Source organism: Amblyomma maculatum, chromosome 8, assembly GCF_055883805.1.
Source record: "Amblyomma maculatum isolate TAMU_Amacu chromosome 8, ASM5588380v1, whole genome shotgun sequence".
Taxonomy (NCBI): Eukaryota; Metazoa; Arthropoda; class Arachnida; order Ixodida; family Ixodidae; genus Amblyomma; species Amblyomma maculatum.
In genome coordinates this window covers 37,818,439-37,836,742 of record NC_139351.1, presented here as the reverse complement: position 1 = coordinate 37,836,742, position 18,304 = coordinate 37,818,439, and the positions used below count along the sequence as shown (strand labels likewise).

The following is an 18,304-nucleotide window of genomic DNA, read 5'->3' as shown; positions in this document are numbered from 1 at the left end:
CAGCCGGCGGCGCTCGCAGAAACGCACGCGGCGTAGGTCTGCTTCCGAGCTTACGGCCGAGTTTGTTGGCGATGAAAACGTGCCTTTCTCCAGTATTTTTTGCAATATTGCAGAAAAACATTCATGAATTTTGCCAATGCAGCAAAATAAGCGAGGATTTCAGGAAAAAAAGGCACGCAACACCCGTCTTCTAGATTTACTTTGCACGCTTCTTGCCCTGCACCGCACTCACGCTCCTAACACTTTTGCCTAATGACAGCTCTGTTTTACTTATGGACTTTCAAGCAATGTGCACATGTCTTATACGAGTGAGACGGGCAAATTTAGTGACAAGCCCACGCAGATACAAGGTTCTTACTCTGACCTGCAGTACTTTAGAATGAATCGGGGCAACCTGGTTCATTATATCGTGCTTGAGTCGAGGATTAAGCTGTTTAAATGTAGCACTGACAGCTTACTGCATGGCGAATTGCCGTAGGCTGAGTGGGCATCAACTCTGGCTAGACAACGACGCAAAAGTATTTTAAAAATAAAACAACGCAAAACACACAGACGAAAGAATAGAAACAGACACCACAAGCGCTGATTCTCAACTAATTTTTAATCATCGGAAACACTATATATAGGGAAACACAACAAATACAAAGAAGAGCACGTGTGGCTACGTGTTGTCAAGATACGCCACTTCACTATTGCGCAGTAACAGCGAAGGTTTGCTGACGCACAACCTGGTTCTTTTCCTCATCTCAAAGGCTTCAACGATTTCACGTGTCAGCTGCACCGGGTGTTTGCACAAAATGTCGCTATAATGAAGGCGAACATGATTGGCATTCATGGCAATGGTCTGTTAAGTTCTATTCTTTCTATTCTTTCGTCTGTGTGTTTTGCGCTGTTTTATTTTTAAACTATGTATCACCAACTCGCCCACTTTGCCATTCTGCAAAAGTATTCCCCAAAAAATGACATTACGTCGTCATTGTACAGGAAACCTCGCCGCAGAGGAAAGCCGACTGTTCACGTGTATAGCGCTGAGTTAATTGAATTTCCCGAGCTCACAACGACGCGTATGCTCCTTGCGGCCACTGTCATAGAATGTGGCAGTGTATTATTTACATGTGCCAATTGACTCTAAATGATTTCATGAAACCGAGGAAAGTATAAGGGATTTCTGATGTGTGTGATGTTGATAAATGGTAAACTAGTAGTGTAATTAGCTTTTTTTTTGCAATTTCAATAAATATCACTGTGTTAGGGAACTTTTACACACACGACAAAATTTACGATAATCAGCAATAATTTTCAGTAACGTTAAAGTGCAAGCTACGAATAAGTCGCTGCGAAGACATCGTTAGAACCTGCGCATGGGCGCTGTCATGTTGTGGCAAGGAATTTTAAAGGCTGAAGATTTATTTATCACTAAATATTGAGCAGTGACTCGATCTTATGCGAAGCACAATATTAAGGTTACTTCCTAAACAGGTGCCGGATATAAACTTATTCCGAAAGAAAGGAAGTTGATCTTACCATGCGACTATAAGGATGTATTTTATTCCCGAACACCGATAGTTAAACCCGTATGAAGCGGTTTTACTCTCCTTGTCAGAAAGGGCGAGTTTGCTCGGAAGACAGTATTTAGACGAAAAAGAATTATAATGATTATAATAGGCTACCAGTAAAGTACATTGACGCGTTCAAATTGTGGTGCTGGCGGAGACTCTTGAGAGTTCCTTGTACTGCCAGAAGATCAAATCAGTCGATATTGTCCACCATAAACCCTGACTGCTCATTGGAGGGTCAAATTCTAAAGTTAAAGTTCAGCTACTTTGGTCATCTGATGAGAAGAGAGGAGTCGCTGGAGAAAGATTTGATGTTGGGAAAGGTTGAGGGTCACCGGAGAAGAGGTAGGCAGCGAACGCGATGGTTAGATGGCATCCTCGAGGCGCTGCAGATGAAGTTATGTGATGTTAGGAAGATAGCGATAGAAAGCGTGGCGTGATAAGGTCCATAGGGCCACGAAGAGTCGGACACGACTGAACGACTGAACTGAACTGAAAGTACATTGATCTAGGGTTATTATGTAATATTTAGTTTAACAATTCGGTGCATGGAAGATATGTGTTACAAACGTTCGAGCATTTCTCTAAAGCAAAATGTGCTCACTACCACTTTACCGGATGCGTAGAAGCCTTCAACAGCAAAATAAAAATAAAAAGAAATGCATATTGGTCCGGAGTTTAAAGCACGAAAGCGACATCGGCTATGATGGATGATTGCAGAGGATGGTTTCGGTGTCGTGTTATTTTTAGTTTTTTTTTTCTTATTATTACCTGTCACCTCAACCATGTGGGATTGTTTAACGTGCAGTCATATCCCACAGCAAAGGAGCGCCTTTCGAAACGGTCGTGATTGAACCCTCCGTTCTCGAAATCAGCAGTCAAGCGCCCTTACCACTGAGATACCGCGACGGAGGTCTAACAGCAAAAATAAAAAAAAGGTACGCACACAACTCTATCGTGCATACAGAAGGCATAGAGTGGCCTGTTCAAACTGCATTCTGCTATATGAAGCAATCTGCGGTCGCATATTTCAGTAGCTGCGATATTCCAAACAGAAACGAGAATATAAAATTTCTGAGAGTTTGCATTAAGTTTGATTGACGGCAGCGACCTGTTTTGCTTTGACACGACGCTAACAACAGCACCCCTTCGTTTGAGACGCCGCGTGTCCAATAATCTCAAGCGCTGAAGACCGCGACTGATGATGTCCTTATCCAGCATGACATACTCGATACGGACAAGTATTTTTTTCTTTTAATGAAGCGTGGGATGACAACCTGTTCACATACATTTTGCAAGAGGCAGATAGGCAAACAAAAGCTCGCAGGAACCGTCAGAAAAAACAAGAAGCTTTCTTGTACGCACCGCACACGCGCGCGTATATCACTGCGGGCTGGCACACGACACGAATATGCATCCACACTGAGTAGGGTTCGCCGCTTAGTCGCAAGGTGGCGACTCTGCTCGATCTCGAGGCCAATACTTCACCAAGAAGCCTATGTTGAATGCACCAAAGGCGTCGTGTATCAGTTCGACCTCTCCTGCGGCGCCAACTACATGGAACAAACAAGACGATGCCTCAAAACACGCGTTCAAGAACACATCAACTACGTCCGTAACAAAGACAAGAATTCACTCGTCGCAGCTCACGTGCAAGGGGTGCTCACCTTTGCTGAGATCTACAAGAGTATTTTATCGACACTTCGATAAGACAACGCGAGAGGTGGTTGAATCCTTTTACACCACAAAACATCAGGACACATGTATCAGCAAACCCAACATTTTTCTAACCGACATTGCAGTTGAATATCTAGACACAAGATGACAAAGAGGTGGTCTACTTTTCATATTTGTTGTTTATATTTCTCACTCTTTTTTAACCTTTCTTTGCTTTCTGGATGATTTCTTTCGCTCATGCGTATAAGTATATATAGTATGCCATGGCCAATAATGTTGAGAGTCAGCGCTCATCCAGTGTTGTCCTCTCTTTGATGCTCGTGTTTTCTCGCGCTGTTCGATGCGAGGGTGTAATCACTTCCGAAGACGATGTTGGAAGAGACACCTGTCGAAGCCCTTCAATGGGAAATATATGAAAACAATTTACGCGCTGTGCTAATAAGCAATTCCGGAACTGCTACTTAACGGTTCGGTGTGACTATTGAGTGTAATTGGAATCGTCTTTGTCCATTTCTGCCTGAACGAATGCTTGGGCTGTAGCTTTGACTGCATTGCGGGAGAATAGGGTCTGACAGCGGCTGCCACTCCATTCGACTTAATACGCGCACACGCAATATCGCTTCTAAACTTCTCATGTCAATAGCGCGACAAAACATGAATGAGTTGCAGGCGTTTGTTCTACTCCTATTCGTCGCGAAACTGAAAAATAATCATGATGGTTGAGCATCGTAAACGAACTGATCAAGTTGCAATGCGGAAGTACGACGCTATAGCCGAGAAGACGATCTTTCGCCGATGAGGTTGCCATGCACTGCGGCTGCTGCCCGTCACTTTCACCCTTATCCGAGAGTAAGAAACTTGCAAAAATCGGTCCTGTTTCTTTTTGGTGTCTCGTGGCGCAGCTTACCGCAGCACAGCTTGTCAGAATATCACACTCTAAAACAAGCAAACACGGCACACCCAATGCGGGCGGCAACGCCCGCCGCCGCGTCTCTGTGACGTCATGTAGAGGCTGAAGCTTGTATTGGTTGCGCTGTCACTTGATGTGAGTGGTCATAACTACCATGAGTACTATGGCCATGACGACGACACGGTCAAGTTCAAGGACGAAGCTCGTTACGCACAACTTACTTAACTGGTAATGAGAGCACTGGTTATGAAATGAAGTCTTAACGTGTCTGAACACACATTGGCGTAATTACACCCTTTTAACCCGAAATGAGCGTGTTAGGCTTAGCGAAGCCTAATGGGATTAGCTAAGCATAAAACATTTCGCTTGCCTTCGCACGTAGAGCTAGCGCTTAGCTTCAGCAAAAGCACTGTCATTTTTTCTTCTGTCCGTCTAGGAAGTCTTGAAATCGCACTTTCTCTGATGCTAAATAGGTCAGTTCATGCAAACAAGTTGGCCTCCTGCGTGTTTTTGCATACGCCTGCCGCTCAGTCCGCCACCCCGATTGGGCAGGGCAGTGAAAGGGCTGAAGGCCCTTCCTCCCATTTTGTAATGTCTCTGACAGAACCTTTAAGCGAAGTAAGAGACAGAGCAAGCGCATGCCACTGCTGCTTTGGCGCGATGGCTCCGGCCTGACCTTCTCCTCCGTGCCTCAGCACAGGGTTCCCAGACGTGGTGGCCCAGATCTGCTGCGAGTTCTCAATCATGGCCGCCTACACGTGCATCCTCATGACCACCACTGACCAGCCGAAGCTTACTGAGGCAAGTGGTCACACAATGGCCCTGCACAGTACCGCTCGCGCCACAGCTCCACGCATGGATGCAATGTGGCCTGTATGTTTCACGTCAGAATCACATGTTATGCAGTCAGATTTGCTCTCCAAGTTAATTCAAAGGATGGGGGGGGGGGGGGGGGGGGCGTACGGGGGTAGCGTAATATCTGTGTGGCAAAATAACCAGATAAATTCCATGGCGGCTGGAGCTCCGGAGCTGCAAACATTCCGGGAAGGCGGAATGCGGTGGCTTTGCTGTGCTAGGGCACGCAAATATCCGTGTGTCCGCACTCTTCGCCAATGGGTGAGTTGCGGTCTGTTAGTGAACGATAATGACCTTGGAGAAATTGTGAGTACTTTTGGTTCTGAACTACCCCCTCGCTTCTGTTACCTTGCGTACATGAAGCAATATATAGAGCATTTCTGTGTCCGTGTCCACTCCTGGCATCTTTCCGATTTTCATTCCTGTGTGGGCACATCCGGTGTAATGCTGATCAACAGTGAATTGATACTGTCTGAAACTACAGTAGCCTTTATTTGTCTGTGCCAGCTTCAGCCAGCATGCGGCCTTATCACTTTTCTTGTAACGCGTAAAACGATCTTGGTTGTGCCGCGAAGATGTTTTAGTTATAGTGAACTAGAATACTATAGAGTATTTGAACAGAGTATTCGAGTACACTATAGTTTTAGTTTGTGCACGTGCATAGCCGCTGACACATAAATGTCTCACTTTTTGTAACACAAGATGGCGCTAAGGAGTTTCTCGAATTTCCTCTGCCTTGATAAACTACTTTCACATTACTCAACAGTGCTCAGAGTTTTCGCGAATGATCTCAGCTCCGAGAGACTGCTTCCACATTGTTCAATACTGTTGTGATTACTTTGTGCTCCTTGTCTTGAAATTTCTTTGCCCTGTTTGAAATTTTTATTTAACATAGTTTTGATTTGTTGACTTCAAATAACATGAACCCCTTGTACATTGTCTTTGTGATTAGATAATACTGACCAATGTATTGTATCTTTGTATGTGTGCCATTTTAACATGGCTGTCTCTCCTCCTTTATGTATTCAGAAAGGGCCTTTCAAGTGAGTGATGATGATGACTAGAGCTTCCATGAGCGGTGGGCATTCTGCAGTTGGACCACCGCTGAGCCGGCTTGTTGCTATTTTGCCGCCCAGTTGCTTAGTGTTTGGGGAGTAAAAGGCTAAATAGCTTATTTTAGCGTCACACCAGTCTTCATCAAAAGAGAATGGGCTTGGGCAGGTTGGTAAATCATCTTAACACAGAAATCATAGAGCGGGAAGAACGGAGAATTAGGACACCACAGGACAAGCACACATGCGCTTGTCCTGTGTTGTCCGAGTTCTCCGTTCTTCCCGCGCTATGATCTTTGTATTAAGCCAGTCCTCTTGTTTGTTGCCTTATGCACGGTTACCACCACGGGATAATGTTAAGGTGTTAATTGTGAATATCGATGTTCTATTCGGCCCGTCCCTGTGCAGAAGCAGTGCCTGGCGGCGGCCGTGTGCCTACAGTTCTTCTTCCTCAGTGCCTTTCTCTTCCTGCTCCTGGAGTCGGTCTACGTGTGCAGGCTGCTGGCGCCCGCCCTAGTACCCCACCAGCTGCCGTTCACCGGCGCCTCCATGGCCGTTGCCGGATTCGGTGCGTCTTCTAGGGTCTCACATCTATAGCGCCTTTTATAAGGTGGAAATGAAGAATGTTGAGCATGCACGCACTGTCCTCCTCTTTTAAACAGAACACTGGAGAAGGCACAACCTGTCGGGCTAGCTGGTCTTCCATCATATTTCAGTAGCGCATATCAAAATGAGGGCGTAGCACAGAGGACCACAGCTCTTTTTTTGTCACCTGTGCTCTGTCCTCGTTTTCTACACGTTGCTGAATATTGAAGAAGGCAGGATATATTTTGCTCCACTGACGCAGACAAGCAGTGCGGAGATATCTAGTGTGAGGTGTTTGGCGAACATTATGCGCAGGTGGAAGAACGCAAACATTTTCCTTATTTATAAGAAAGGGGACGCTAAGGACCTTAAAAATTACAGACCATGCAATCAGCTTACTGTCTTATATTTACCAAGGTGATCACTAATAGAATCAGGAAAATCTTAAAATGCAATAAAGCAAAGGATCAGGCAGGTTTTCGGAAATGGTACTCTACTATCGATCATATCCATACCATCATCCAAGTGATAGAAAAATGCTGGGAATATAACCAGCCCTTGTGCATAGCATTCATTGATTACAAAAAAGCATTTGACTCAGTAGAAACCTCGGCGGTGATGCACGCATTGCGAAATCAGGGGGTAGACGAGCCGTACGTGAAAGTGCTGGAAGATAATATAGTGGCTGCACAGCAACCATAGTTCTGCATAAAGAAAGTAACAAAATTCCCATAAAGAAAGGCGTTAGGCAAGGAGACACGATCTCCCCAGTACTATTCATAGCTTGCTTAGAGGAAGTATTCAGAGACTTGGAATGCGAGCAGTTAGGGATAAGGGTACATGGAGAATACCTCAGTAACCTGCGATTTGCTAATGACATTGCCTTGCTAAGTAACTCAGGAGAATGATTGGTGACCTAGACAGGAAAACTAGAAAGGTAGGCTTAAAAATCAATACGCAGAAGTCTAAGGTGATGTTCAACAGCCAGCAGTTTACGTTATGTAGCGAAGCACTGGAAGTAGTCGGCGAATACGTCTACTTAGGACAAGTAGTAACCGCAGATCCGGACCATGAAAAGGAAATAACAAGAAGAATAAGATTGGGATGGAGCGCATTTGGCAAGCACTCACAGATTATGACTAGCAGCTTACCGGTATCGCTCAGGAGGAAAGTACACAACAGTTGCATCTTACCTGTACTCACCTATGAGGCTGAAACGTGGAGGCTACTCAAGAGGGTTCTACTTAAATTGAGGACATCGCAGAGGGCGATGGAACGAAAAATGGTAAGGGTAACATTAAGACATAGGAATCGTGCAGAGTGGGTCAGAGAAATAATTCAAGTTACTGACATTCTAGTGGAAATCAAGAAGAAGAAATGGGCATGGGCATGGGCAGGACATGTAGTGCGAAGAGAGGATAACCGATGGTCGCTTAGGGTAACAGACTGGATTCCAAGGGAAGGAAAGCGCAGCAGGGGGCGGCAGAAAGTTAGCTGGGCGGATGAGGTTAAGAAGTTCGTAGGGGTTAAGTGGATGCAACTAGCACAGAGCTGAGTTAATTGGAGAAATATGGGAGAGGCCTTCGCCCTGCAGTGGGTATAGTAAGGCTAATGATAATAATGATGATGATGGTGCGCAGGCGCGCTTTCGTTCTGAAAGGAAGTTAGGGCTACAACGCATGTCGGCCTTTGTACCTCTTTGGTTCTTGTCTCTGGTCCTACCTGCAAAGTCATGCTTTTCCATCTAGCCCAAACTTCCACTTGTCAGTAATTTTGCTCAAGGGGCCTGCATTCAGACGTTGTAAAGAATTTCGCACTCAAAATAGCTATGTTCTGGCCTGATGTTATATGTGTATAGTGCCATAAGTGGAATACTGGTTTTCCGGCAAGGATGTTTTTATTCACGATTTCAATTCTCTGATTAAACTTCCAGTTAGCAAAGCACTGACGTGAATTTTCAAGTAGGAAGTGGACAGTGCGAACTTAGAAACCGCTTTCGACGCGCTAAATATACCGTTGCCGATCCCGTGGTCGGCACTTGGGGCGTTAGCACAGTCACAAACGATTTCTCTACCCACAGCTGGACAGCGCTTTCCATCTTTGCGGATACGCGCAAAGGCTTACCGGTCGATAGAGCACCTTCTTCAAAATAATGTTCACCAGGGCCTTGAGTGGCCATAGTGCTGCCACCTGACGAGCGTGTAGCGAATGCTAAACGACAAGTTTGGGTCGATGATGACGTGAAAGCCGTGAAATGTCTAACCGATGGCCGAAACTATAATTACCAGATGTACTCTCGAAGTGAAATGCGAACATCGGTAATATAGTTATGCGCTAAAACTGAGCTGCTTCTACACAGGTGTCCCGGCCATTGTGACGGGAGTATCTGCTGGTACCCTCGGAGACAAGTACACGAGGCAGGGGCAAATGTGAGTGCTGTGTCTCGGCATGCGCCCAGCATGCATGCACTGGGAAATGCACCTTAGGCCATAAGATTTCACATCATGTCCTATATGGGCACATACACGCAGGAACTAGAGGCAGTGCTTGCCTGCCTCTCGCTCTGCGACACTCATCCGGCGAACGGGCAATGAAAAACTGGGACTAATCCCTGTTTGCAAAAACCACTTTTTCTGTTGTACTTTCAGCTAGAAATATCGAAGCGATTAAATGGGAGAGGGTATTTTTGTTTTCATTCTTAAAGAAAATAAGGGGAAACAGTAATATTAGGAGCGCTTGTGATTCGTAATTTAGCTGCACGGAAGCAAACAGCCTCACAGCTGAAAGTGTACGGCTACACAAAACGGCTGAAAAAATTTTTTTCTTCCTCCTGGAATACGAACGCAGCTGCTGGTTGGACCTATCGGAGAGGGCCTCGTACGCGACCACGGTGCCCGTGTGTTTGTGTGTGCTTCTGCAACTGTTCTTCCTGGCGGCCGTTTTCTTCTGCACGAGACCTCAAAGACACATGTCGGCCAGGCTCTTCCACCGAGCCAGGTATGGATGCCATCACGCAAACGAGAAAGTGCATCCCCACCACAGGCACCCCTCAGCCTAAAACGGAAAGCAACTGAAAACCGAAACTTTCCCATCATAAGTAAAAAATTTAGCGCAAAAAAAAACACAAAGGACAAAGAAGAACACATAAGACGTTTGACGAGCGCTATCAAACGTCTTATGTGTTCTTCTTTGTCCTTTGTGTTCTTTTTTTGCGCTACATTTTTTACTTAATGGATCACCAACTAGCCCGGCAACATGCTCTCCTCAATCCCATCATAACATTCACCAGTTTCCAGACCCCACGCACCAACCAGTACGTCGGTCGTGCGCTGAACAAGATTTGGAATATTGAACGGCTGCGTGCGCTTCCTCAAAGCAGAAGCATGGCGAAGGCCTCTCCCATATTCCTCCAGTTAACCCCATCCTGTGCTAGCTGCACCACTTCACCCCAGTAAACGTCTCGCCACCCACCTAACTTTTTGTCTCCTCCTGCTACGCTTTCCTTCCCTTGGAATTCAGTCTGTTACCATATATGACCATCGGTTATCCTCTTTTCGCATGACACGTCCTGCCCATTTCTTCCTTATGATTTATTGTCATTAAATCGAGTTATTTATCTGGCCTACTCTGCACGTGCTTCCTATCTCTCAATGTTACACTTATGATTTTCCGTTTCATCGCTCTCTGCATTGTCCTCAACTTAAGTAGAACTCATTTTCGTTAGCCTTCATGTTTCAGCGCCATATAAGGGAGTACCGGTAAGTTGCAGCTGTATATGTCCTCCCCCTGAGCGATGCCGGTCAGCTCCTAGTCATAATCTGCGAGTACTTGGCTAATGCGCTCCATCTGCATCTCAATCTCTTAGTTAATTCCCTTTCGTAGTCCGGATCTGCGGTTACCACTTGCCCTAAGTAGGCATATTCCCCTACCACATCCGCTGCTTTGCTGCATATTGTTCCTTTCATATTCTACTTAACATTACCTTAGCCTTCTGCATGTTAACTTTTAGGTCAACCTTTCTGCTTTTCCTGTATAGGTAATCGGTCATAATTAGCAATTCATCCCCTGCGTTACTGAGCGCAATATTATATGATAAAAGATATCTCCGACTGTGCGGCAATCTGAGAGGTAATTCAAGCTAACCGCTAGTGGGACGTTTAATCCTAAAAAGTCCCCTTTTGACGGGAGATGGGCAGCTCGGGCCAGCAGATGTTCTTTCCGATGCTGTCAGAGCAATGCGTGCCTGAAGGGGTAGTTGATGCAGAGAAACGGGCCGCGCAGGACGCAGACGTCGACCAAGTGGGCATCCCTGATCCTGGTGTCCAGCACAGCGCTGTCGTGGGCCAGCGGCGTGGCGGCCGAGCACCAGCGTAGCCGCGGTCTCTATGTCTGTTTCTCCGTGGCCACCATCATGTTAGGCGTGTTCGTCATCACTCTGAGGATCACTACAGAGGATCAGGTACTGTCCGGCCCTCGTCTCTGAAAAACCAAAAGTTCTACGGGGCAATAACCTCACAAAATCTCATTGAATTGCATAGAGTCTCATATGGTGCACATCATTATCATAATATATCGTACATAATTTATGATAATGTACAAGAAATTATGAGAACTTATGCAATTATATGCGACTTGTACGTGATTTCTTATGTGAATTGAGTGAGATTGTGTGAGAAAATGTGAGGTTATTGCCCCTTACAGTTTTTTCAGTAGGGTGGCAGGCGGCACTGTCACCATCGCTCGGACAGGGCAGGTGCAGTTCTGGGACCCGTTCCGTAACGTGGCTCGCACTCGAAAGAGTGGCATACGACCAGGCGGCTCCTTCCCCTTTTACAGCGACAGTGCTTCCGATCCACCGTATCGCTGTAGCAGGGGAAGGAATGCGACACAGCCGGGACGTCGGGAGGGAGATGGCATAGTGGCACAGCAAGAGGGACCAACGCGGAAGTTCAGAGAAAATGTGACCTCGGAAGTAAAGATGCCTGACAACTGTTTAGAGCAGCCTACAAAGCAGCCCAGCGAGAGAGTGCTAAGCGTGGAGAGAGGGAAGGCATTACTTGGCATATCTTAATATCAGAACTGGCGCTTGGAAGCATAGCCTAGTGGTTTGGGGCTTTTTGTGCGTGTGTGTGCGTGTTCGTTGTGAGGATATGTACCGTCTTTGCCAAAAGTAACCAAGCTGCGCGGTTTGCTCCTTAGCCCTGTAGTTGAGCGTTTATAGGAGATGCCAGATTAATAATCACCTCTACGGAAAGAAAGCTCCTCACTCTTATCTGTAAAGACCATTTTCTGCCTTTTGGAGTAGATCAAGGACTCCAAACACGGCTGAGAAGCACACCCTGCAGCCTGGTTACTTTTGGCAACGACGGTACATTCTCTCAAACTTTCCCACTAGTTACATGACGAAACTATAATCGGCGCTATATTATAGTGTTCTAGACCATTCTAGAGCACCATAGGTCAGTGTCTTTAGTGGCCGCTGTCAATGCATGTACACATAGTTGCGCACATATTATATTTCTTCAAGTGTACATTTTTACTTTATGGTGCAGGGAAGAAAATCTGAAATATTGTAATTAAGCGAGAAATGTTTTGGCGCAATTTTTGGCTGCTGAGGAAGAAGTGAGATGTGCATGGTGCGGAACTGTAGAATGCGCAGGCTAATTTAAGCATGCTGTCATGGGCGCCCACCCGTTGCGCTGCTGCTGGGATTTTCTAATTCCATAATGGGCGAAGCCAGCACCCGTCGCGAAGCACGCGCCTTCTCTACGGCACTTTAAGGAGACAGCGTTGTCTTAGTTGGCACTAACAAGTACCACTTCGCTAACCCTGTCACCCTTCGACAGTGACGCTATAGATATAATCTCTAGCTTTGCGCGTGTATGTGCAACACCAAAAATAAACCTAATTTATTCATGCATCTACTCTCGATTTCGGGAGGGGCATGGTCCTTATTAAGACGAAAGCCTCTCTAGGCTATGTCGGCGGTGTCCTGTGTACAGAACGCGTCCGCAACCGTTGTGTCGTTCTCAGAAGAGTTAGGATCAAATGTGTGGTTGTGATCGATGGAAGATGATGTATGCTGCAGAAAAAATTATGTCAATAGAATGATTGGTTAATTAACTAGAGCCAAAAGTGTAAAAGTGAAATAATCAGAAGTCGAAATAGCCATACGACTAAAGTCGGCGTCCAAGGAATATGACGTCACGCCAACCATAAGCGGATGGGTTTCTGACTTAATGAGCCAAATAAATGCGTGATAGTGATTAGAAGTGTATATTGATTGTCAAAATCTCGCATTGGTGAGATTTGTCCATGGCAACATTTCGCCAGACATGACAGGTTCGCAGTAAGGCAACAAAAGAAAAATAGAAAGGAGGCACATGGCAAAGTAATTATTACATGGCCATCGCCGTGGAGCAAGCTCACCCAGACATGCATTTGTACGTGCGTGCGTGCGTGCGTGCGTGCGTGTGTGTGTGTGTGTGTGTGTGTGTGTGCGTGCGTGCGTGCGTGCGTGCGTGTGTGTGTGCGTGTGTGTGTGTGTGTGTGTGTGTGTGTGTGTGTGTGTGTGTGTGTGTGTGTGTGTGTGTGTGTGTGTGTGTGTGTGTGTGTGTGTGTGTGTGTGTGTGTGTGTGTGTGTGTGTGTGTGTGTGTGTGTGTGTGTGTGTGTGTGTGTGTGTGTGTGTGTGTGTGTGTGTGTGTGTGTGTGTGTGTGTGTGTGTGTGTGTGTGTGTGTGTGTGTGTGTGTGTGTGTGTGTGTGTGTGTGTGTGTGTGTGTGTGTGTGTGTGTGTGTGTGTGTGTGTGTGTGTGTGTGTGTGTGTGTGTGTGTTTCTTCTGTATATCGTCGTCTGTTCAGATGCGTGTTTCATCATGAGAGAAAAAGTGTTAACCGCTGCTTACCACGCCCTAAAATATTAGCACGTGGCATTGATGGCGCTTCAATTCACCCCTACTTGCAGGTTCGCAGACGGCTTATGGCGAAGATGGGCGTGAGCAACGCTGTGGACGACGTCTCCCCGTGCTCGTCTGTGCTGAGCTGGTCCCGCGAGAGCCTGAGCAGCAGCCGCAACAGCTTCCTGGACAGCCACCACACCGTCTCGGCCATCTCTACGTCGGAGTCGTCCGTGCATCGCATCAAGGGGCTCCACCCGCCCATGAAGTAGTCCATCTCCTTCGAGGGGAACGCCTTCGAAGGGACGCCGTTGCCATGTGCTAGAACACTATGCATCGCCGTACCGGGGAAGATGAGAGTCCTACATTACGGTGCTAAGCTTTCATCCGCACATCACAGTGTCTTAATTCCCGCAGTGCCTCTTGAACTGTGAGCACATATCCATTGTTCACCCACGCCTACAAGCGAGAGGAGCGATACACGAACCATATTCCTCTACATAGTTCACCGCGCCCACGTAGACGAGGAAAGTGGTGCACATATGGTATACCTCAGTGCCAGAGATTGGACCTGTATTCACGTATGGAGTAGCGCCCAACGAAGCGAATCTCCTCATGCAGTGGTATATTTTTGGGCCGCCTGCGCAGAACCTGAAAGGCGCTTGGCGGCGGCGGAAAGCGATCGCGCGAAGCTTCTTTTCTGCGCGGAATGCCCAGACGGGACATCGTATCTACTTGACCTTATGTTGTGACGGTTGATTTCTTATAGCGCCGTGGCACTTTTCCATCGGGGCCTACCTGTGGCTTGATGTAGTACATGATAGTACGGCCATAATGCGCTGTCGTACGATCAGTATACGAAATGAAAGATAGCGAAGGCCAAGCGGTGCCGCCTCATGTGTGTGTTGCGTTTTTTAGTGCAACAGCGCGTGAGACACAAGGCAGCAGTCGGTTCAACAATTCTGGAACATGCTTGCAGATTATGCAAAACCTGAAGCAGGCACCTTGCGTGTGCAAAGTCATTTATCCAGCCGCTTCACCCTTTTAATCCCTTCCAAGTACTGACCGAGCCCAATGCTGCTTTTAATCCCTTCGCTTTGGGACGTAAAGCCCCATAAACCAACCAACCTTTTAATCCCTTGCTAGTGATTCGATCCGCTCATGACAATCTTCATTACGAGTTGCCTTGCCTGTAGCCGCTGTTCGTTTTCTGCTTCCATGTCACGTGGGTCAAATCTAGGTGATGTGGATTGCTTTTCTAGACTGCCACGTTGGAGCGCGTGATTCAGGAAAACTATACGCCTGCAATCTCCGTCATGGTTTCCTCATTCACTACTCTTCTCTGGGATCCAAAGTGGTCATATCCGTCTATATAGAGCGATATGTCCGAAAACCCACTTCATAGGATTACAGTGACAAGCGAATGATGGCGGTGTGATTTACTGTTTGTTTCGCTCCGGACGTCTGTACCTTGTGATTATTTCGCCGAAGGCGGCGGAAGTTTCCCCTGGCCAGGCTAACGAGGTCGACATCAGATTGCCTGCGAAGTGTGTCGTCACGCACGACTGAGTGAGCACACGAAGACACCAGGGCCGGCATCATGCTACTTTTGAATATCCCGCCCTTCACCATAGCCTGAAGTGACGCCCCATTTTCGCTGTTTGCTATTTGCGGATGCCTAGTAGGTGACGAAACTGGGTTGGTATACTATAACAATTCCTTTCCGAAATGATCCGATTCTTAGCCTCCCACTTTTCGCCATTGCCTGAAGCGACGCTATACCCTAACAATCGTCACTTCAGGCAAACGTACAGTGCGGTAAATTAAAAATAACATGAGTTCAGTTGCTTGATGGTTGTATTACACCAGCCCCACGGTGTTTTCCTACGCCCTGCTCTGTCTGCCATGCATATTAGCGGTCACGCGGTTTTCTGAAGCAAATTTTAGTGATGCCATGACTGCGTCAAGTTCTTTGCTTGTGCAGCATTCGCGTCACCGAATGGTTAAACTTGCTGAAAGTTTGCACAGCGCTGAGAATTTCGGGACTGCTCCCCCAAACCGCGAAACTATGTCACACATAAACTGTGGGCAAGGACGAAGTTTATGTATTTCCTACCGCTTCCGATCAACGCACAAGTGAGGGACGCGGCTGCATCCAAAACGCATTGGGATGTGCCATGCGGATCGCTTTACAAACTATGCGAATCCTGGGCTACACTCTTAGCGAAGCTGGCTCTTTTGTATGGCAATCACTCAAATACTCTCTCTTCTATCTCGGTATAGACGCCAACGAAGCTAACCAAATATTGAGACGCTCGAGAAAGAAACACTACGCACACTTGAGGGACTTGAATATTTGGGGGCTGGGATTTAAAAAATTCCTATGCAAAATCTACTACCCCATTCCAGCTGAAATAACGTTCACAAAGTAGCAAAATATCGTCTACGTTATCTGATAAGTGATTCAACATTGGTACTTGCCTAGATTTTCCGAAATCGAGGAAAAACTGCTCTCGGCGGCGTGCAAAATTTTCGCAGAAGAGAGTAGAAAAGCTATTTTGACATGATGCGTCATCTGTCGGGCAGCGAGGCAAGCGCGCCAACGGCCGTGATGGAGCTTGTCTCACTGCTCGACAGATGACGTATCATGTCAAAATAGCTTTTCAACTCTCTTCTGCGAAAATTGTGCAAGCCGCCGAGAGCAGTTTTTTCTCGATTTCGGAAAATCTAGGCAAGTACCGATATTGAATCACCTATCAGATAACGTAGACGATATTTTGCTACTTTGTGAACGTTATTTCAGCTCGAATGGAGCAGTAGATTTTGCATAGGAATTTTTTGAATCCCAGCCCCCAAATATTCAAGTCCCTGTATGCAGTCACTTCGACTTTACCTCTTTTTCGGGGAACCAAGCACGTAGCCATAATTCATGTATCTCCTCAAGATGTCGCAGATGGCGCGTTCATGGGCAGAGGGCGGCAGCACAGTTGTTTTATAATAGCGAATTACATGTAACGTTAGAACTGACATTGCTAAAACAACACAACTGTGATAACCAGGCACTGATCCTCGTTTATATTGTTCTCAGCTGTCAAGAATTAACCTTCTTTCACCAAAAGTATATTGATGCACCGTGCAGGTGTTTTTATCTTACCTCATCATCATCATCATCATCAGCCTGACTATACCCACTGCAGGGTGAAGGCCTCTCCCATATTTCTCCACTTAACCCGGTTCTGTGCTAGATGCATCCACTTGACCCCTGCGAACTTCTTAATCTCATCCGCCCACCTAACTTTCTGCCGCCCCCTGCTACGCTTTCCTTCCCTTGGAATCCAGTTTGTTTGTTACAGTTTGTTATCTTACTTGCCAATCGAAAAACTACAGAACCGCTTAAAAATGCAGCAAAATAGTCTGTAGTTCTGGGATAGCATCAGAATTTTCTTTAGCTCTGTAATGCTTTCTCAGAGTTCTGTAGTTTTTCTGTCGCACCTGGTGCACTCCTCTGGTATCCTGTTGCAACTACACAAAATCCTCACGTTGCTACAGTTACTTGTGTAGTAACATAAGAATTGTACGCTTTTTGACAATCAACCTATCGGGATCACTTCCAGAAACCACTGAGACATTTTGTAGTGACTACAGAAAACATTCTCTAGTTGTTTTCGACTGGGTTTCTGCTTTAAACCCCAGCAACGGGTAAAGACGAATTTCAAGGTATTCGTACGTTTATCGCGCTCAATACGTTATAGAACTCTTGGAAATTGTCAATCCTGATGCACACAAAACTAGTGAACTAAGCACTGCGAATGACGTATGCGACTAGTGTTCTTTTTTTTTTGTACATAGCATGTCGGAATGGCACGGAATTAGAAATTCTTTACATTCGCTTTTCGAGCAATAAACTGCTGTTTCTTTTATTTGCAAGCAGCTGGAGTGTTTTGTCTGGAAACACTTAGTAAGCCACTTTACTCTGTCGCAAACAATTCTGTTACTTCCCTGATACCTCCGCGGAGAGCCGAAAATGAGAATATTGTAAAGCCGGGCTTAGCGGACCTGTTTTATCCAGACCTGAAGCCCGAGTCGCTCACCGAAGCGAGCAACCGTAAGCGATGACGATGACAAGAGAGAAGGATGAAGATGTACACCTCTGTAAAAGGTGAAGCGTCATACAGCGCTCACAATGTAAGTTCGACACAGAAAGCCATGGCAGTATACAGTGTCCATTGGAAACTTCTGACGCACGCAGAAGAATGACGCTATTAAGTTTTATAGCACAGGACTAAGGGCCGTCATTGCGCTGTTGATCCCAGGTCAGCAGACGACGCCCACATGGACAGTGATAACACGATACTGATATGGTTCCCGTTCTGTAAAAATTTACGCCAATCTGTGTTGCCAGACTTCTGAGTAAAAAATCTCGACCATGGCATGGGCGAATCGGAAGAGATGGGAAACGAAGATGGGACCTCAGCAAGACCTAATAACTATATTTCGGCCACGAATACGCGGCTTCATATCTCCACCGTATGGTCTTCCGCATTCTGGCCAGCGTACGCCAGGCCGCCACAGGGGCTCCGGATGCAGGGGAAGCGAAGAAGAAAGCGAATAACTGATGAGGTACAGGATGAAATCTCAAACACTGGGATCAGTTGCGTGAACATGCAAGGCGAGAAAGACACGGTTAGTAATAAAACAGCGGTTAAAGGGCGATGGAATGGGGCTTACGCTCTATGCGATACGCATCTCAGAAATCTACAAGATCCCGTGTTTA

At 46.4% G+C, this 18,304-nt stretch overlaps 1 protein-coding gene across 2 annotated transcripts in view; it reads left to right on the top strand.

Moving 5' to 3' along the window:
• LOC146181007 (uncharacterized) overlaps positions 1-16,135 on the top strand; it is a 174,756-nt gene extending 158,621 nt beyond the window's left edge. For both annotated transcript variants that reach the window (XM_084576229.1, XM_084576228.1), the window contains exons 7-12: positions 4,839-4,944; positions 6,459-6,618; positions 8,995-9,064; positions 9,483-9,632; positions 10,917-11,094; positions 13,599-16,135. In XM_084576229.1, the coding sequence (XP_084432355.1) occupies positions 4,839-4,944; positions 6,459-6,618; positions 8,995-9,064; positions 9,483-9,632; positions 10,917-11,094; positions 13,599-13,802 (868 nt within the window). In that variant the 3' untranslated portion in view covers positions 13,803-16,135. The remainder of the gene's footprint in view (positions 1-4,838; positions 4,945-6,458; positions 6,619-8,994; positions 9,065-9,482; positions 9,633-10,916; positions 11,095-13,598) is intronic.
• Positions 16,136-18,304: the final 2,169 nt, after the last annotated feature.